Raw genomic sequence first — 22884 nt, 5'->3', positions numbered from 1 at the left:
CGAAAGAGAGTCACAGAAAATGGGTTAGCAGTAAATGGAGATAAGTCGGAATGAATGGTTTCTACTCCCAAAACGCCTTGTACAACCGATCAGATTAAGAAAATGGAGAAAGTTGAGAACCACAACTTTAAGATAGTCAGCAACTTTATCTACTTTGGCACCGCCGTAACCGAAACGAATGACACCAGTTTTGAGATAAAGCGAAGAATAATACTGGCAAACAGATGCTACTTGGGACTAAGTAAGCAGTTTAGAAACAAGGCCACCTCTCGACAGACGAAGATTACACTATACAAAACACTGATACTACCCTTGCTGTTATATGGTTCTGAAGCATGGGTACTTTTGGAAGCAGATGAGGCAGTGCTTGGAGTGTTTGAGAGAAAGATTCTTCGTAAAATATATGGACCAGCTTGCCAATGGAGAATATAGGCATCTTATAAACCACGAGCTATATGACGACGATAGCAAAGTTACACGCATCAAAATACAACCGCAGCGTTGGGTAGATCATGTTGTCAGAATGGATGACGAAGCTCCAGCAAAGAAGTCTTTTGAAGACCAAGACGGTGGTACACGCAAACCGGGAAGACGAAAAGCCCGATGAAAGATCAGAGACACCTTGAACCTGCTGTCAGAGATTTTAGAATGAGCGCAGAAGATCTCGGCGCTTGGAACGCTATTCTACGTTCAGCTTGTGAAACAAATGGTCTGTCATAGCCAATTAACGTAAGTAAAGTACACCTTTGATGGGCCCAAGGCCTTAAATTGGCCGATTGGTATATATGGGGGCCGTGCCAATATATAGTCTGATATAGCCCAATTTCGAACTTAAGCAGCCTATAGTATAACACGCAGAAGAGTGATAAGTTTGGCCGGACCCAATCTATTTGTCGAGTTCTTTGCCTGGTATCGTTTTTTAGGCAAACAAAGGATAATGGCTAAAAATTCCTATGCTATTGGAGCTTAATCAAGTAATAGTCCAATTCGGACCATAATTGAATTGAATATTGTAGATCATAGTAGAAGTCATAATGTAAAATTTCAGCTAATTCGTGTAAGAAATACTCCCTTTAGGGACTCAAGAGTAAATTCGGGAGATGAATTTATATGGGAGCTATACTACGTTATGGACCGATTCAGACCATATATGGCACGTATGTAGTAGGTTAGCTTAGGTTGAAAAGAGGGTGCGGATATTTATCTACCCCATGTCACTAATGACATACACCTAAGCCCGTAATCAGCTTGTTGTGCACTCTAAAAACTATAAAGTATCCTCCAAAAAGAAAATTTTAAATTAGGATTCCTTCTACATACAAAATCCTTAATTGTTTTTAATACCACTCCCCTAAATTGGTTCATATCTGGTATTGTGTCCCCGCCTAAGTGTCAGTATCTGTTAGACGCGAAAGCCAGACAATGACAAAGAAAATGCTCCAACGTCTCATCATCTTCCCCACATGGCCTATACATGCTATCACTTGCCGCACCGATTTTTCATAAGTGAGCTCGTAGTCCTATGTGTCCCGTTACGATACCAATAGCTAAACTGACCTTCTTCTTACTTCTTTTCAGTAATAGCCTCGTCCTCTCACGATCCGGATCACCCCTTAGGATTATCGCCGTCCTACCAACAGCGAAGCCCTTTCATTCCCCCTTACTTCGTTATGGCCAGGCACCCAAACGATGCGGATTTTCTCATCCTCAGAGAAGGCGTTAATCTCCTTCTTGTACTGCAAGACTGTTAGAACCTTATCGTCTTGGTTGTGATTGGCCTTATGGCCATTTTACTGTCAGTAAAGATGTTCACACTCGTCGTCTTCGCGTTAGTATCACACCAACTCACGCATTTCGAGAACTCCAGGATCTCTACCTGCAGGACTGTATTATGGTGAGGCAGTCTAAAAGAGATCTTAGTCCCTGGGTTCTCCATGTAGACTTCCAGGCCCACTCTTTCCCCTAGCTTTGATCCATCCGTGTAACATGGTCTTCCAGACGGCAATACTAGGGTTCCGTCAGCCCAAGACTGTGCCGCTGGCAACATTGCCTCGCACTCGACCTCAAGTTTCGTCTCAGGTATCCGATCGGAAACCTCTTCCCTTCCTTCCAGGTTTTCTATCGTCGCCTCGATTATACCACGATGGTATAACTGTACCCATCCTCAATCCATTCTCCCATCTCATAGCCGCTGTGACTGCCTCACATATAATTTGTATGTCAATGTGTCGGATATCTAGAATAGTCTCCAGTGCCCTAGTGGGAGTGGTCATCATCGCTCCGCCTATGCCAGGACAACATGTTCTCTGAAGTTGTTGTATGGTCCTAACGTTGCACTTTTTCTTCATAATAGTCCACAAAACTACTGAGACGTAAGTAAGTATTGGTCTAGTAACGCTTCTGTAGAGCCTGTGGACTATCCCCGGATTCAGGCCCCATTTCGTGCCTACGATCCGTCTGCATAGTGCCCAACATCTGTGAGCCTTCTCAGTACGATCACTCCTAAGTATTTGACCTTGTCAGATATCGAAATCGTTTTATTGAGGATACGTTGTTGTATGGTCCTAACGTTGCACTTTTACTTCATAATAGTCCATAAAACTACTGAGACGTAAGTAAGTATTGGTCTAGTAACGCTTCTGTAGAGCCTGTGGACTATCCCCGGATTCAGGCCCCATTTCGAGCCTACGGTCCGTCTGCATTGTGACCAACATCTGTGAGCCTTCTCAGTACCATCACTCCTAAGTATTTGACTTTGTCAGATATCGAATTCGTTTTATTGAGGATACGTGGTGCTTCAAATTGCACCACCTTCGTCTTCCTCATGAACAGGCATATTTCTTTCTTCTCTGGGTTAACATTGAGACCCCTGGGTCTAGCCCAGTCATATGCCATATGCAAGGCCCATTCTGCATAGCAGGCGGGTTCAAATCCTTCCGTTGTAGGCCATTTATGGTGGTTACCCAAAGTTATAGGAGAAGTCATTGTGCACAATTTCAGCCAATTTGGATAAGAATTACGACCTCTAGCTGGTCAAGCAAAAAGAATGGAGAGATCGGTTTATATGGTAGCTATATCAGGTTATGAACTTTTTCAGTCCATATTTGGCAAGTATATTAGAGGTCATAGAAAAAGTCACAGTGCAAAATTTACCGCAAATCGGATAAGAATTACGCCCTCTAGAGGCTCAAGAAGTCCAATTGGGAGATCAGTTTATATGGCAGGTATATCTAAATGTGGACCGATATGGCCCATTTGCAATCCCAACTGAACTAAACTAATAGGAAATATGTGTGCCATATTTCAAGCGCCTAGCTTTATTCCTTCGAAAGTTATCGTGCTTTCCACAGACAGACAGACGGATGGGATCTTGGACCAAATCGATGTGCAACATACCTCCATCCTATGGAAGAGGGTACAACAAGCAAAAGAGCATTGGATACCCACCACCTCAGATATGTATATATTACCATCTGTTGTCATAATCCAGCGAAAACTGCACCATTTATGAATCCATAATATGGTCCGTTTTGGAGCAAACTCAACACGGAAGTCGACGGGTCTAATACAATTCACTATTCATTTATTTGGCTGCTATATCTAAATATAGTCAGATCTTCACCGTATCAGGGTAGGATATGTAAACATCTTATACACTTCATTCTACCAAATTTCACATCAGTCTATATTGCAGCTATATCCAAATATAAACCGATTTGAACCATATAGAGCTATGACAGCTATATCCATATATTGACCAGTCTTGGCTGCATTGAAAGGACCAAAGAAACAGCAATTAAACACGGACGTCGATGGCCGTAATACGAGGGTTGCCTTTTATATTTCGGGATTGGACAACCCCTGTGTTGCAATCTGTCAACTGACAGTTCTATCGTAAAGCTTGACATTTTTAAAGTTATACGTACTCGGAACGTTTTGAAATACGAGCGCTATTTGTGTTTTTTACTCTAACTTAAAAGATTCATCTCGCCCAAAAAATGGAATTTAATTGTGAACATTTTCGTGCGATTATTTTTTACGACTTCCGATGTGGATTAACTCAACAGTAGTGCATCGATGACCTGAATTAAATTTTTGGCTATGAAGCTCCATCAAGGACCAGCGTTTATCAATGGTATGGTGAATTGAACCGAGGTCATAGTTCACTCCAAGACGAATTTCGTGAAGGTTGTCCAAAATCAGTTGTTGTTCCTAAAACCATTAAAGCAGTGCGCCAATTGATATCGTCATGTGACCTATCATGAGATTGAGACAACCTTTGACATTAGTGGTACCAGCGTACATTCAATATTGCATGAGCATTTGACCGTCAAAAAATTTTTCGCGTTGTCAATCGCTCAAAAAAAGGCTCGTGTCAAAAATACGAAACAACTACATTTTTGAGCACTCACAACATCGATTTGATGAGCCATCCGCCGTATAGTCCTCATTTGGCACCGAATGACTTCTTTTTATTCCCGTACGTGATGAATAAAATGAGAGGTCAATGTTCTTCGATTGATGAGTTCTGAATGCATGTTTTGGAGATACATACCTCAATCAGAGTGGCAAAAGTGCTTCCACAATTGGTTCAAACGCATGAAAAACTATATAGATCCTAATGGGGAATGTTTTGAAAAACAATAAAGCGATTTTTGATGATTAATATTTGTTTTTGTGTTCTGTAATCCCGAAATATAAAACGCAGCCCTCGTACAATTAGCTGTGTCAAATTTGAGTGAAATCGGGCTATTAATTCGGTTATTATGAGCCTAAGACCCTAAATCGGGAGTTCGGTGTATATTGTTCCCTTATGGCATGTTCCCTTAGTTTAGCAAAATTTCACAACAGAAGAGACATTTTTCAGAAAGCGCAATAAAATTTTCATACCAATTTTGGGTAAGTTACTACACAAAACGATACCGTTTTTTGCTTAATATGAGAGAAGTCTCCGTGGTTCGATAATCATATCAAAATTAGTTGCACATAATCATATCAAAATTAGCCAGCCAAGACTGGCCTATATGTACAACTGTATCTTGTTTTGACTCACCATAAATATGACTGCAGCTATTAGAACAGCTGATAACGATGATTTTGGTATATATTGGAAATATGGTGTTAAAATCGATAATGCAGAAAGGACGATAATACCTGAAAGAGAAAACAAACATGACAAATTATGGACTTGGTAAGGCACAATGTACATTAATTATGGTAAATGAAAAATTGCTTTAGATTATATGCCACGGTGCCAAATCCCCAAACAGTTTTGAATGGAGTTTAATAAAAATAAAACAAAAACTTTTTTCGTATTAACATTTCAATATCGAAATTCGATTGTTGGACCCAAATATGCATCATATCGAGTATATCCTGGGATTTACTTTCTCTTCAAAAACAAAACTATTAAAAGTTCTATTCAATACCTTGAGTCTAGTACTGTCTTCGACTTTTCCTCCGAACAATTGTTAAAAGGCATTATAAAAAAATGGAGACGAAGAAAATGCAAACAGATTCCGTAGAAGTGGGTGGTACTGAGTTCTATGAGCAAAATACATGCGGCATGTCGCTGCGCCATTATAAATTACGCATCAATTAATTGCCAATGTAACTAAAAGCTAACGAAATGAACATCAATAAACTCTGCTTCGATGCTTTTGTCTATATTGTGTGTTGTTGTTTGACTTCTGTTTGTGTTCTGGCCAAGAATGAGTCCGTCGGATTTGGCAAACATTTTATAGGCATTTTCGCTGCGAATGAATTCACTATTAGGCTTTATTACGAAATTCTTCTTTGATTATCTTTAAAAACCAGTAAGGAAACGCCAAAGTCGGGCAGAGCCGGCTATATAATACCCAACACCACCGAGTCAACATACACACTACTTTCAATATATGAAAACTATGATGAAATCTTGTTAGACTGTAATTTTGCATACCTATTGAAAAACTGAATAGAATCTTGTAATTTTTTTTTCAAAAGGACTTAAATGTTCGCTACTACAGCCTGGACCGATTATAATGAAATTCTACACACGCATTAGGACGTCAAATAAAATATCTCATGCAAAATTGTATAAAAATCGGACCAAAACTGTGGCTTTTACAGTCTTAAAAAGCCATATTAGCTGAAAGATATATATTTCTGATTCTAAGCCGATCGGTATACTTATCTTCTCCTTCTTAGCGTTGCAAATGCACAAAGTTATAATACCCTGTACCACAGTGATTGTGTAGGGTATAAAAAGCTTGTGATGAAAATTTTGTAAAATTTTTGTCATTTTATTCGAGTGTTGATTTTGTGTTTAATTACAGTCCTATGCAGTGTCAGATGTTATGAATAAAATTTCAGTGCAAAGTATTCATGGATAGTCATCGATATCATGCGATAACAAACAATAATAACGGATACGTCGAAGCAAAAAACAAATTGTTTCAAGGAGTGAAAACGACAGTGAAATCTAAAACAACCAGCATATCACGTATTGGCATGGATTTTCTATTATAATAATAGTTCTCAGATATTTTTATTTTAGCAGTATCCACTGCAAGTCTGATGTATTAAAGACATTGACAGTGTCAAATTGTAATTGATAGTATTCGATAAAATGCAATAACCGTCGATAATACGTAGTTTGCACTATTTATACCCTACACCACTACTGTGGTACCGGGTATTATAACTTTGTGAATTTGTTTGTAACACCCAAAAGGAAGAGAGAGATAGACCCATTGATAAGTTTACCAATCGACTCTGAATCACTTTCTGATTCGATTTAGCTATGTCCATCTGTCTACCCGTCTGTCAGTGTTAATTTGTATACAAACTACAAGTCGCAATTTTCATCCGATCGTCTTAAAATTTGGTACAGGCATGTTTTTTGGTCTAGAGACGAAGCCTATTGATATTGGTTCAGATTTAGAAAAATCGGTTCGGATTTAGATATAGCTTTCTTATATATGTTCATCGCATTTTCAATAATATTGCAAGAAAATGGTCATTTGTTACCCGATCCTCTGGTGGATTTCAAAGAAATCTGTTCAGATTTAGATACAGCTCCCATATTTATGTGTTCGTCCGATTTGCAGTAATATTGCAATGAAATGGTCATTTGTTAACCGATTGTCTCGAAATTCGGTAGGAAGAATTTTTCCTTTTACCCTTGACATTACTGGTGAATTTCATAGAAATCGCTCCAGATGTAGATATATCTCTCATATATATTTATATATCGTCCGAGGTTCACTCCTAGAGCCACTACAAGCGCATTTATTGACCAATCTTCCCAAAAATTTTCTACAACGCTTTCCTCGCCGACTTCCACATTATCTACAAAGATCGGTTCAGATTAAGATATAACTCTCACTTATATATATATATATCGCCCTATTTTCACTCCTACAGCCAGTAGGGTATTATAAAGTCGGCACCGCCCGACTTTTGCCTTTCCTTACTGGTTTGTAAAAAAAGTAGGAACATAATCAATCATTGGTACTCTGTTGCTGAGTGTAAATGGTACCGATTTCTGTTATGAACACAGGTTAAAAATAAATTACTAACAAGACTAATTAAAATTGTTAAGGTGAAATACATAATTTTCAGCCAGAAACTCCACTCCAAAAATCCCCTATTCACGATTCAAGACCCCACCAAATCCCCAAGACAACAAATTTCTCCCCATTTTGGGAGAAACTCCCATTACAGGCAACATGATCCCATTATACCGCCCTTCGATCATGATGACGGTTCCCCTGGAAAGTGTAAGGTAATCCCTAGTCTCACAGAGATAAGAATTGGGCATTTTAGAAGCCCAAGAAGAGTATTCCGGAGACCGGAATTAGAATTGAATATACTAGAAGTCCAAAAAGTACATTCCGGAGATCGGGTTATATGACAGTTAAATCAGGTTATAGACCGATTCAGACAATACTTGACACAGATGTTGGAAGTCGTAGGAGAAGTCATTGTGCAACTGCATTTTCACAGCGCGCCCAGGACTTGCATATATATGCGTAAGCCTGACATGAGGCAAGAGTGGTCTATATACCCAAGACCGGCAAGGCAAGTTTTGCTACACCAAAGGCCTACAGACCTATAAGCATTACGTCCTTTCTACTCAAAACCATTGTGGGTACCATGATAAAGAGTAAGACATCCAGCGAATTGCTCAACTACAACAGCATGCCTATTTCGAGGGAAGGTCGATGGAGACTGCCCTTCACGAGGTTGTGTATACATTGGCGGTTTGCATTGACATTGAGGGGGCATTTAACAATATGCGGACAAACACATTGTTCAGCAAAACACCCAGGTTTTCGTCACCGTAGCGCAAAGGTTAGCAGGTCCGCCTATGACGCTGAACGCCTGAGTTCGAATCCTTGTCGAGACCATCGGAAAAAATTTTCCCCTCCTAATGCTGGCAACATTTGTGAGGTACTATGCCATGTAAAACTTCTCTTCAAAGAGGTGTCGCACTGCGGAACGCTGCACGGGCTCGGCTATAAAAACGAGGCCTCTTATCATTGAGCTTAAAAACCTATATATACCGATTTGATAAAGTCAACCACAACCTTCTGTTGAGAAAAATTTACCTTATTGGTTTCAGTCCATCTTTTCTAAAGTGAATCAGATCATATCTGACTGGACGTACTCAAAGAGTTAAATTTGGTACTGCAGTTTCCAAATCAATTGTTGTTTCTTCAGGTGTTCCACAGGGTAGTCATGTGCTGTTTTGTTTATTCATAAACGATCTCCCTTTTGCTTTGAAGCAGTCGAATATTTTGATGTATGCAGATGATGTAAAGATCTTCAGATCAACGAGAGACTCTGGTGAACAGTGTTATGACCTTGTTACTCTTTACGAATGGTGCAACCAGAACTTTATGGAACTTAGTATTTGCAAATGCAAACACATATCATTTTCAAGAATAACTCCTCTTAAAACTAGCTACTTTTTGGGTTCCAATCAACTTGAATTAGTCTATAGCTTTAAAGACCTTGGATTTCTTCTAGATCAACGCTTCAACTTCCGTCAACACATCTCAATGGTTGTAAACAAAGCACGCGGTGCTCTTGGCTTCATGAAACGCTGGAGTAAAGAACTTAATGATTTCTCTGTGACGTAAAACTTATATACGTCGCTACTCAGAAGTAATCTCGAGAACGGTTCAGTGGTGGGATCCGTACTACATTATTCATTCTGATTTAATAGAATCGGTTCAAAAACTATTTCTATTATTTCGTCTCCGTCGAAATGGGTGGTACAGAAGTTCATTACCTTCGTATGAGTACCAATTAAATCTTATAAAGCTTCCTACATTAAAAAGTCGTAGAACCATGCTAAACATTACGTTTTTGACTAAATTCAAATAAAATTTTTTTAACGTTCCTATCAGACCTACCAGATATTTTTGAACTTTTGAAAGTTTCTTATTATAGAACCAACTATGCCAATAATAATCCTGGGCACCTATATTATCAATTTAAGATATAATAGATCCATCTGAGAACCGAGAAAGTTTAAAAAGGAAAATTATATTATTTTTAAATTCTTAGGTTAATATATTTGTAAATATATTGTTATTACTCTGTAAGGGTATTTATTATCTATAGACTTAAATAAAAAACAAGTAAAAGCGTGCTAAGTTCGGCCGGGCCGAATCTTATATACCCTCCACCATGGATCGCATTTATTGAGTTCTTTTCCCGGCATCTCTTCTTAGGTAAAAAAAGGATATAAGAAAAGATTTGCGATATCAAGATATGGTCCGGTTTGGATGTTTAAATATATGTTGCAGACCTGTGTAAAATGTCATCCAATTCGAATAAGAATTGCGCCCTTTGGGGGCTCAGGAAGTGAAATAGAGAGATCGATTTATATGGGAGCTGTTTCGGGCTATAGACCGATTCAGACCATAATAAACACGTATGTTGATGCTCATGAGGGAATCCTTCGTACAAAATTTCAGGCAAATCGGATAATAATTGCGAGCTCTAGGGGCTCAAGATAACAGATCGGTTTATATAGCAGCTATATCAGGTTATGAACCGATTTGAATCTTATTTGACGTAGTTGTTGAAAGTAAGAATAAATTACGTCTTGCAAAATTTCAGCCAAATCGGATAGGAAATGAGCCCTCTAGAAGCTCAAGAAGTCAAGACCCAAGATCGGTTTATATGGCAGCTATATCAGGTTACTTGGCACAATTATTGGATAGCATAACAAAACACGTCGTGCAAAATTTCATCCCAATCGGATAAGAATTGGAGAATTGGAAATTGGAATTGGAAAGAAGTCAAGACCCAAGATCGGTTTATATGGCAGCTATATCAAAACATGGACCGATATGGCTCATTTACAATACCAACCGACCTACACCAAAAAGAAGTATTTGTGCACAATTTCAAGCGGCCAGCTTTACTCCTTCGGAAGTTAGCGTGCTTTCGACAGACAGACGGACGGGCATGGCTAGATCGAAATAAAATTTCGCGACGATCAAGAATATATATACTTTATGGGGTCTCAGACGAATATTTCGAGGTGTTACAAACAGAATGACGAAATTAGTATACCCCCCATTCAATGGTGGAGGGTATAAAAAGTAAAAAAGCTTGGATACCCACCACCTCGGGTATATATGTAAACCACCTTTCGTCAAAATCCGGTGAAAAATGCATGTCTTATGTCCCATAGGAGCTATATCGAAATATGTTCTGACTTGGATCAAATACTTATAAGTTCAAGTCATTGTTCAATTGTGTATAACAAAATATTGGTCTTTTTAGTAGCTATATCAAAAAATATACCGATCTGAACCATATACGACACGGATGTCGAAAAGCCTAACAGAAGCCACTGTGTCAAATTTCAGTGAAATCGGATTATAAATGCGTCTATTATGGGGCCAAGATTTTAAATCGAGATATCGGTCTATATGGCAGCTATATCCAAATATGAACCGATCTGAACCAAATTAAAGAAGAATGTCGAAGGGCTTATCTTGACTCAGTGTCCCAAATTTGGACGAAATCGGACTATAAGTGCGCCTTTTATGGGCCCAAAACCTTAAACAGAGATATCGGTCAATATGGCAGCTATATCCAAATCTCGACCGATCTGTGCAATATTGCAGAAATAAATCGAGGGGCCTAACAAAACTCACTGTTCCAAATTTCGGCGACATCAGACAATAAATGTGCCTTTTATGGGCCCAAAACCTTAAATCGAGAGATGGGTCTATATGGCAGCTACATCCAAATCTGAACCGATCTAGGCCAAATTGAAGAAGAATGTCGAAGGGCCTAACACAACTCACTGTCCTAAATTTCAGCAAAATCGGACAATAAATGTGGCTTTAATGGGCCTACGACTCCAAATCGGCGGATCGGTCTATATGGCAGCTATATCCAAACCTCTACCGATTTGGGCCAAATTGAATAGGGATGTCCAAGGGCCTAACATCACTCACTGTCCCAAATTTCACCGAAATCGGATAATAAATGTGGCTTTTATGGGCGTAAGACCCTAAATCGGCAGATCGGTCTATACGGCAGCTATATCGAAATCTGATCCGATATGGGCCAAATTGAAGAAAAATGTCGAAGGGCCTAACACAACTCACTGTCCAAAATTTCAGGAAAATCGGATAGTAAATGTGACTTTTATGGGCCTAAGACCCTAAATCGGCGGATCGGTCTATAGGGGGGCTATATCAAGATATAGTCCGATAAAGCCAATCTTCGAACTTAACCTACTCATGGACAAAAAAAAAATAATCTGCGCAAAGTTTCAGCTCAATATCTCTATTTTTAAAGACTGTAGCGTGATTTCAACAGACAGACGGAGAGACGGACGGACATAGCTAGATCGTCTTAGATTTTTACGCTGATCAAGAATATATATACTTTAAAGGGGAGGAAAGGGATATTTTTCGGTGTTGCAAACGGAATAACAAAACCATCCTTCGGTGGTGGGTATAAAAACTTGAATCGGACCGCACTCATTGATATGTACGAAGTTTGCCCCTGTTCCTTAGTGGAATGTTCCTGGGCAAAATTTGCATTTGCAATAAATGGATCATTCTCCCCACCTAAGAACGCAGGTGTTATTGTGAGTAACTAACTGTCCTGCTGCAAAAAAAAACAACTTCTGTCTCTCACGAATTAACGCCTTGATAACTTTCGCTAGGCCACTTCTATGTTGTAAAATAAAATAACATTTTATAAAAAAAAATACTTTTATTTGTTATGGTAGGAACTTTTCAGGCCATGTGTTAAAAAAAAGAATAAATTTCAATCAGCAACAGGTTCCACACTACCTCTATTAATCTATCTAATTGGCTTATACCAATAAAAAAGCCAAAGAAAATATTTGGCTTCAGTAACGATTTGACAAATGTGTTCAACTATTCTCCCTCATTCTCAATATAAAAATATAAAGTTCTAATTATAATGCATACATTTATAATTGGGTAAGATACAAAAGATATTTGAACTGGGATTCCCCTACAGCATGATCTACTACTAAGCGTTTTGACTGAAAACATTTACTTTAGCCCAGAGGCAATATATCGTTAGTTGACAACAAGTTTTTTACGCAGTATCCAAACTGTGCGACTTTGTTTAGGGTCTATCTTTTCTTGCGATAACTTAAAATATTGTTAACCATTTTGATTTATTTATAACTGCAAAAGCAGAAATTATATTTAAGTCGAGTTATGGTGCAGATGATATCCATTCATGGATTACGCCATGACTCAAATTGATTAATCATTCAAAATGTAATTGAATCATTTTTTAGTTATAATCTTTCATTTGGTTAAAGGATGGCACATTGGCACAATAGTTCGCAATCAAAATTCTATGGCATTAAATCTATTTCCACAAACGATATATGTAAAGTTCTGCAAGATCTAATCTTATACATAAAACTCCAATTTATGTTTGTTTGTATGTTCCGTATATACTCAAAAACGACTGAACCGATTAACTTGAAATTTTCACAGATTGTGTAGGTTGGTCTGGAGGGAAACATAGGCATAAAAAACATATAAAAGTTGGGTCCAAGTACCTGGGGTGCCGTCCCAGCCCCAAAACCCTCAAAATAGGTTTATTTGACGATCATGACAATATGGGATATATGGGACTGGGTTTGTTAGTTCTGTGTAGACTGAAAAAGGGCAGAACCGATTTTCTCGAAATTTTCGCTTAGTGTGTAGGTTGGTCTGGAAGGAAACATAGGCTGTATAATTTTTCGGTATCGGAAGGGGACGGACCCTCCCCCTTATGCCAAAAACACAACCAACAAAAGTGGACCGATTGGGACAATATAGGTATCAATTGAAAAGTATTGGAGAGTAGAATACGAATATGGTATTAAAATTTTAGTCTAAGTACCCATCGGGCCGCCCCAACTCCCCGACACAGAAATATTGGACGTTAATTTCAATATGGGACTCAAATGAAAAGTATTCGAGAGTATATTTCGTATCTGGCATACAAAATCCGATCGAAGTATAGGGGGTCACGACAACCTTCAAAAATGCCATTAGACCCATCATGACTATATGATACTTGGCTGAACCTATTTTCTTAAAATTTTCATAGATTGTGTACGTTTATCTGAAAGGAATCATAGGCCATATAATTTTAAGATATCGTGTGGAAGCTGACTGTCCCCCTAACCCTAAAAAACGCCACCCATATTCGAAAGTGGTCCTATGGGCACAATCAGGGTATCAAATGAAAGGTATTAGAGACCAGAAAACGAATATGGTATTAACATTTGGGTCCAAGTAGCCAGCGGATATTAGAGAGTTAGAGAAGGCACAGCGGAGCGGCCCGGTTCGGCTAGTCTTTTATAACTGTCAACGTGAATTTCGTATGCAAAGTTCTATGGGCCATAACTTTGAATCTTTTCAATGTTCATGCGACGTTTTATTAAAGTCAAAGGAAACTGCGCAATCGGTCTATATGGATTTTGAACCGATTCGAAGCACATTTGATATAAATATTGGAACATAATAGAACTTAGAACATAACATTTCAGCCCATTTAAATAATTATTGCGCCCCTTACCCGTTAAAGAAATAAAATCGGTAAACGATTTATATGAAAGCTATATCAGATTTTAGACCGACGTGCACCGCGTAACTTTTTGGACCCTGGACTCGATGTATGGAGATGGTAGCCATTACAAGATAAACTCAAGAAACCAAATCATTAGAATGGAACTTGATCGACCCAACCACAAAAATGATTTTGTTAACTTTAAACCCCACGAACTCAATGAATCTGTTTAAAATACTTAAGAAACTGTACCACCAATCGTGCTTTCAACGAACTTACCCGTATAAATACCAGCCATGGGCGTTCTTACGCCACTTGCTTGGCTTACAGCCGAACGTGTGAAAGCCCCACATGTGGGCATGGCACTGAAAAATGAACCAGCTAAGTTACACAATCCCAAGGTTAACATTTCCTGTGATGCATCCAACTGGCCATCCTTGACTACAAAAAAAAAACCAACATAACATATTAAAGAACCATCTCAGCAATGTCCGCCAAACTTTGTAAACTCACCAAAAGCCTTGGCAATGGCAACATTGGCCAAAACTGCTACTATGGGCACCACAACAATTGCACTGCCTAGCTCACGGCATACATCGATGAAGGCATATGTTCTATTCTCATATGTAAATGAAAATGGTGGCAATTGCAATTTCGGTAAGCCTGAACTAACGGGAGATGATAGAGCAAAGGGCACAGCTTCAATAGAACTCTTACGGATCCACAAGAACGCAATGAGGCCGCAAGTGAAGACAACCAATGCATTGCGAGATATGCTAATGTACCAAAGCACTTTCTTTAAGCGACGTGTGGTATCAGTTTTATTTTTAAATTTAATGCTGGATAATTGCTAAAAAGATGATGATGATCACTGATCATTAGCTCCAAGTGATTTATGGCAATATTTATATATAACCGGCTTACCCTAAGAGTGAGCAGCACTATCATGCAGACTATGCCAACAGTAGCATCGGCAAATTCAATCTTGTCAAAAAACTGTTTCGGTGTTGGTATACCCTTGTGTTTAATACCCAGCAGATTCTTCACCTGAGCCAAAGCGACAATAAGTGAGGTGCCCGTGGTGAAGGCTTTTGTTACCGGCGTTGGTATGAAGTTAACAATGAAACCTGAAAAGCAGACAAATAATTCGCAATTAAAATCGGTTGTAAGTGGAAGAATTAAAGTTTTCAGATTAAATTTCACGATTAACAAATAAAAAGGTTCGGCCGGGCCAAACTTTGGATACCCCCCACATCGGATATATATGTAAACCACCTTTCGTCAAAATCCGGTGAAAAATGCATACCTTATGCTCCATAGCAGCTATATCGAAATATGTTCCGATTTGTACCAAATACTAATAAGTACAAGTCATTGTTGAACTGTGTATAAGAAAATATGGATCTTTTTAGTAGCTATATCTAAAAATAAACTGATCGGAACCGTATATGACACAGATGTCGAAAAGAAATCGGATTATAAATGCGCCTTTTATGGGGCCAAGACTTTAAATCGAGATATCGGTCTATTTCGCATCTATATCCAATTCTGGATCGATCTGAGTCAAATTGAAGAAGAATGTCAAAGGGCCTAACACAACTCACTGTCCCAAATTTCGGCGACATCGAACAATAAATGCGCCTTTTATGGACCCAAAACTTTAAATCGAGAGATCGGTTTATATGGCAGCTATATTCAAATCTGGACCGATCTGGGCAAAATTGAAGAAGAATGTCGAATGCCCTAACACAACTCACTGTTCCAAATTTTGGCAAGTACAGGATGCTGGAAGGGATAGAACTGAGATTCCAAGCACTTCTACGGTAGCTGGAAAAAGAATCAGCATAACACTGCTAAAATAATGAAGAAGAACAAGTAAAAGCGTGCTAAGTTCGGCCGGGCCGAGTCTTATATACCCTCCACCATGGATCACATTTGTCGAGTTCTTTTCCCGGCATCTCTTCTTAGGCAAAAAAAAGGATATAAGAAAAGATTTGCTCTGCTATTAGAGCGATATCAAGATATGGTCCGGTTTGAACCACAATTAAATTATATGTTGGAGACCTGTTTAAAATTTCAGCCAATTCGAATAAGAATTGCGCCCCTTGTGGGCTCAAGAAGTAAAATAGAGAGATCGATTTATATGGGAGCTGTATCGGCCTATAGACCCATTCAGACCATAATAAACACGTATGTTAATGGTCATGAGAGAATCCGTCGTACAAAATTTCAGGCAAATCGGATAATAATTGCGATCTCTAGAGGCTCAAGAAGTCAAGATCCCAGATCGGTTTAGATGGCAGCTATATAAGGTTATGAACCGACTTGTACTTTATTTGACATAGTTGTTGAAAGTAACAATAAAAAACGTCTTGCGAAATTTCAGCCAAATCGGATAGAAATTGAGCCCTCTAGAAGCTCAAGAAGTCAAGTCCCCAGATCTGTTTATATGACAGCTATATCAGGTTATGAACCGATTTGAACCATATTTGGTACAGTTGTTGGATATCATAACAAAATACTACGTGCCAAAATTCATTCAAATTGGATACGAATTGGGCCCTCTAGAGGCTCAAGAAGTCAAGACCCAAGATCGGTTTATATGACAGCTATATAAGGTTATTGACCGATTTAAACCATACTTGGCACAGTTATTGGATATTGTAACAAAACACGTCGTGCAAAATTTCATTCCAATCGGATAAGAATTGCGCACTCTAGAGGCTCAAGAAGTCAAGACCCCAGATCGGTTTATATGGCAGCTATATCAAAACATGGACCGATATGGCCCATTTACAATACCAACCGACCTACACTAATAAGAAGTATTTGTGCAAAATTTCAAGCTGCTAGCTTTACTCCTTCGGAAGTTAGCGTGTTTCGACAGACAGACGGACGGACGGACAGACGGACGGACATGGCTAGATCGACATAAAATTTCACGACGATCAAGAATATATATACTTTATGGGGTCTCAGACGAATATTTCGAGTAGTTACAATCAGAATGACGAAATGAGTATACCCCCCATCTTATGGTGGAGAGTATAAAAAGAGCTCCCCGCTATTAAGTACCTTGGGAAAACATCCCGCAATGGAGACTCCAGACAGTGTCCTGCGGAGGTAGATAAAGTTGGAACAGAAACGAAGGAAGCGCGCACGGCCCCTGAGTTTTCATGGAGGACTGTGACTTCCAAAAGGAGGCCACAGCCATTACGGAAGGGGAATATGGTCGCGAAACCACAACAGTGATGTCATCAATATCGTCTGTGCATCCGGTAGGATTCCATCAGATCATCGGTGCCAAGTGGAGGATCTGGTTAACGATTGGATTTTCGAATATGAATGGAACTCTGTAGAGGGTCCACCCATACAGATGATGAGCTGCGAGTATAGAGGGGACATCTTTACGCTGCGTTTTGAGTCGGCGGAATGTATTGATACCGTCATACAGCTCGTCAGAGGTATTCACGCTCCCTGGGAGGGCGCAAAGCTTGACCTGTTGAGAAAGATGGATATCCCCCAGCTTACAAAGGCGACGGTCTTCATTAAGGGATGGGGCAGTAAATTTCCAACGGAACGCATGTTGGGATTCTTGGGCAAGCAAAACCAAGGTTTGGTCGCAGCGAAGTGGGAGGTCTTCCACAGGGAGGAGAAGGAGAAAGGAACTCTCCTTGTGGTTGGCACTGATCAAGTCTCCGTGACGAATTGGCTAAGACTAAAGGCATGGCGCACTACGGGAGCAAAGCTGTCTTTTTCAAGATTGGAAAGACTAAGATAGGCAGAAATTCTCATTTTGAGTCATCAGGCCGTGCAGTGGCAGGTGACTCTTCACCGCCCAACAAACAGGGAGAGAGGGTATTCCAAAGACGAATAGTACTTGTCGTTGAAACCATATTTGCATGAGGAGGATACCGCTGATTGCCGCGACTGCCGTTGTAACTACTCCATAAGGAGCATTGATATGGTACTGGTTTAAAACTGGTGTCCTTCTTCCAAAAGAAACAACCCCCTACCCTTTCTAGATCGGGCGAAGTGAAATTTAGGTGTATATTTCGACAATGATTTTATGCAGGTATAGTAGAGGTCAAATTCTGTGTAGATTGTCAAGGCAACAGCCATAAAGAGAGCCAAGGGGAATATGTTGAGTGCTTCTTATACCATAGAAATACGGACTTATGCCGTAAGAAACTACATTAAATTTGGCATAGTGAATCGCAGATCGCAAGAACGACGAATAATATTAAGAATATTGTAACTGACTGTGCGAAGTTCTTTATGAAGTTTAGGCACCGTCAAACGTTTCCACGTTTTCTAAGATATGTTTCTATCAACCTCTTAAGACTCTTCAGCATAAGCATAACAGACAAAAAGGACGAAAATCACTCGCCTTCGTGTGGTAAAGTTTTCCTACGTTCGGAATGAAAATGACTTTCGTGTCCCTGCATCCCACAGGTATATATGACATGCTGATACAAACAGTGTATATCTCGCTAAGCCAAAGAACCAGTCTATCAGGCACAGCTTGTAATTCAATCGGTGATACATCATCAGGGCCTGGTGACTTAAAGGAGTCTATTTTTATCGCCCAGAGGATTTTCGACTCAGACACAATTTCCTTAATAACCTCCGACGAGTGCATACCAGTGACAACCTCTTCTGGGGTAGTCATATATAAATTCAGGTCCCGAAAACTCTTATACAAGTCACAGTTTCAGCGAAATCAAGCTATATGGGATTAAGACCCTAAGCTGGAAGATCGGTCTATATGGCAGACCTTTCTTATATAAAAAAAATGAATTTGTGTGTGTTTGTTTGTTTCGTATAGACTCAAAAACGGCTAAGCCGATTACCTTGAAAGTTTCACAGATTGTGTAGGTTGGTCTGGAAGGAAACATAGGCTATATAATTTTTTGATATCGGTAGGGGGGCGGACCCTCCCCCTTACCCCAAAAGTCCACCCAAAAATAAAAGCGTGCCGATCAGGACAATATGGGATTCAAATGAAAGGTATTTAAGAGCAGAATACGAATTTCATACTAAAAATTAGGTCCAATTAACTGGGGGCCGCCCCCAACTCCAAAACCACCTAAAATAGGTTCATTGGGCGAGCATGACAATATGGGACTCAAATGAAGGGTATTCGTGAGTAGATTACGAATATGGTCAGGAAGAAGATATAAGCTTTATAATTTGTTGATATCGGAGGGAACGAACCCTTCCCGTAACCCCAAAAATACAACCCAAGATCACAAGTGGACCGAAAAAGACAATATGGATATCAAATGAAAGGTATTGAAGAGTAGAATACGAATATGATATTAATAATTGGGTCAAAGTACCCAGGAGGTCGCCCTAGCCCCAAAATGTCTAAAAGCAGACAAATTGATCGTCCATATCCATTTGAGGCTTAAATGGAAGGTATTCGGGAGTAGATTACGAATCTAGCATACAAAATCAGATCGAAGTGTAGGGGGTCACTCCACCCCTCAAAAACCCCCCAAGTGGGCATATGAATCATCATGACTATATGAGACTCGGAATGTTTGTTTGTTCCGTAGCATCAAAAAATGGAAACATAGGTTTTATAATTTTTAGATTTCGGATGGTGGATGACCCTCCCCCTTACACCAAAAACGTCATTTAAAACCAAAAGTGGACTGATAGTCACAATATGGGTATAAAATGAAAGGTATTGGAGACTAGAAAATTAATATCCTATTAAATTTTGGATGGAAAAGTACCCATCGGGCCACCACAACCCCAAAACTCCTCTAGACAGATATATTCGACGTTCTTATCAATATGGGACCCAAATGAAAAGTATCCGGCAGTAGATCAGAAATATGGCATAAAAAAATTACGTCCAAGTAATGGGAGATCGCCCCGCCCCCCAATTGAACATATCAGCCGACCATGGCTATATGGGATTCAAATGACAGATATATGGGAGTAGATTAAAAATATGACATTAAAATTTCGAATAGGTTGAATGACCAATTATGGCAATATGGGATACAAATGAAAGATATTTGAGAGTAGAAAACGAATTAGATATCCAAGTTTGGAGGTACGCTCTAAATTACCCCTTAAACTGAACTTTATTTCCGACTATTATAATATGGAGCTCAAATTAACGATATTTGGGGGTAAAGAACGAATATGATATCTATTTTTAGGGCAAAGTGCCGGTGGCGGCCCAGCCCCAAAACACCCTCCAAAGTAAATCGATTTAGGAGAGGACACGAATTTTATATCTATGTTTGAGTCGAAATTTCTCCTTAAAAAGCACTTCTCATTACCCTTATTTCAAAAATACCAGATTTCGGAGATTGGTCACCAAAAAAAGAAAAAAAAATGGTTTCTATTGTTGGGGACGGGTGCCGCGGGGGCCACCCAAAACCCGCCAAATGGATATAGAGACCAATCACGACAATATTAAGCCTAACCCAAAATATCTCCCTATTATATAAAAGCTATTCTGGGGGGAAATTTATTGGTTTTCTGGAAATTTATATTCATTTTCGGGACAAGGACCCTGGGATTCACCCCACCGCCAAACATAACTTATTAACCGATCATGCCATTATGGGACTCATGTGAAATGTTTCTGAAAGTCGAGCACGAATCTTATATTTACTTTAATGACCAAGTTACCATCCCTGAAGTACCCCCTAAACCTGACAAATTTACCAATACGGTAATATGGGACTCAAAAGTAAGGCATTTGAGGGTAGAGTAAAAATTTGCCCAGGAACCGAGCAGGGGCAAACTTCTCACACGTCAATGAGTGATTTCTGAGTCAAGTTGAGTTTATCAACGATAAGGGATCTTTTTTATAGACGAGTCCGAATGGTGTGCCCCAGTGCGACACATCTTTCGGGAGAATTTTTTACAGGACCGTGCAGGGCATGGTACCCGGCAAATGTCGCCAGCATTAAGAGGGGATAACCACCGCTTTAAATTTTATCCCAAGTTCCGCCAGGATTCGAACGCAGGCGTTCGGCGTCATAGGCGGACATAGGCTATAGTAGCACGATATTCACATTCAGGGCGAAGTGTCCCCACCCCAAAAAGATATTAGAGAGTTAAAGAATGCGCAGCGGAGCGGGCCCTGTCCAGCTAGTATCTAAATATAGTCTGATTCGGATCATATTCTAGTCGGATGACGGGAGGCTTAAAAGAACTCACTGATTCAAATTACAGCGAAATCGGGTAATAAATGCAGCTTTTATGGGTTTCAGAGCCTTATTCGCCAGATCGGTCTATATAGCAACTATATTCAACTATGGTTCGATGTAGCCCCTTCAAGAACTTGACTTGGGTGCAGAAAACGTATGTGTGCCAATTTCATCTCAATATTTTCAATTTTAAAGGACGTAGCTGAATTGCAACAGACGGACGGACAGATATACGGACATCGTTAAATCGTCTTAGAATCTTACGACGATCCGAAATATATATACTTGGTATGTAGGGTCGGAAATAGATATTTCGATGTGTTGTAAATGGAATGACTAAATGAATATACCCCCTATCCTATTGTGGTAGGTATAAAAAACATAATGATATTCCATTGTATGTTTTAGCAGATACAAATGGAAGACGTTCTTGAGATGGTTAAACTCGTTATCAATACCATTAATTCATAGTGTAGGGTGCCCAATTCGTTATACTCCAATACTACTAAGATTCAATTCAATATTTTTTAAATTTCTCTATTTGATTGGATACTCATTCGCAAAGCAACAACAATTGCTACATAATTATTTACCAACGAGGGGATGCCCAGAAACTAGTTTATTTTTATAACAACGCAAATAGTAGAAAATCGTCTACTCTATACGCTCAGATACCCGTAGTCAATGTGTTAATTAATTACAATATTTAGTTATGTTATGTTTGCTCACCCACGTCGAGCTACAAATCAAAATGAAATTGGGATAGAGTAAAATAATTATGACAGTTTTTTTTTTTTTTTTTTAATAGCTATTTCAACGCATGTTGCGAAAAAGGTTTTGACTTAATGGTTTTTTTATTTGATTTTATTACGCAATTAATTTTTTTTGAGTGGATGTTAAAAAACAAGTCTGTTCGAAAGAGGTTTCTCTGAATGTTTGCAAAATTTGGTTCTCTTTTGGGTATTCTATTTGGACACGAGTAGTGGAAAGTTTAACGGATTTCGTGCAGACATCTTTCATGAAGCACTTCGAACGGCAGCGGTCAAAAAAGAACTCGTTCAGCAGAAGATACAAGGTACCCACAGTAACACCTTTCTCTTTGGGATAAGAGAATGTTGAACTTAGGAGCGTAATATCTTAAGGTTTTACAGGGCGGGAATATGAGCATGAAATCTATAATAACATTTTCGAAAAGGGAAATTATTTGTTTGAAAGTGCAGTTGTTTTAAACATACATAATGCAGTATGACGCTACTCAGTGGTCCTAGTAAATTTTTTAAATAAATCCACAAATTTTTACCTGTACAACTTAGCAGTACAAAGTTCTAGTCATTTAGTAGAGGCTTTCAGATAAACGGCATTGTCGGTCTATATTCTTAATACGGATTGAGTTACATGGTGTCAAAGTTGACCACTTTCGACTTCTCTAACCTTTTAAGGGCTATAATTGTTGATCTATTGTTGATTTTGGACGATCATATTTCTGAATTCAAAGATCACCAAAGAATGTTCAGTATTATGAACATGTTAAAATTCACCTATTCTGGGTACAGGGCCACAGAGATATCCCAGAGAATTGCTTACGACATTCGGAACTACCTTACACATTCCAAAAGAACTGGAATCTTTGGGT

General features: G+C 39.1%; 1 protein-coding gene across 2 annotated transcripts in view; it reads right to left on the bottom strand.

Annotated features, from left to right (window-relative positions):
- LOC106081630 (sodium-independent sulfate anion transporter) overlaps positions 1-22884 on the bottom strand; it is a 43474-nt gene that overhangs the window by 1595 nt on the left and 18995 nt on the right. For both annotated transcript variants that reach the window (XM_013243733.2, XM_013243734.2), the window contains exons 4-7: positions 14995-15197; positions 14584-14920; positions 14350-14511; positions 5054-5154 (exon numbers count right to left, since the gene is read on the bottom strand). In XM_013243733.2, the coding sequence (XP_013099187.1) occupies positions 5054-5154; positions 14350-14511; positions 14584-14920; positions 14995-15197 (803 nt within the window). The remainder of the gene's footprint in view (positions 1-5053; positions 5155-14349; positions 14512-14583; positions 14921-14994; positions 15198-22884) is intronic.

This window comes from Stomoxys calcitrans, chromosome 2 (assembly GCF_963082655.1).
Source record: "Stomoxys calcitrans chromosome 2, idStoCalc2.1, whole genome shotgun sequence".
In the NCBI taxonomy this organism is placed as follows: Eukaryota; Metazoa; Arthropoda; class Insecta; order Diptera; family Muscidae; genus Stomoxys; species Stomoxys calcitrans.
This window is presented reverse-complemented; position numbering and strand designations above follow the sequence as displayed.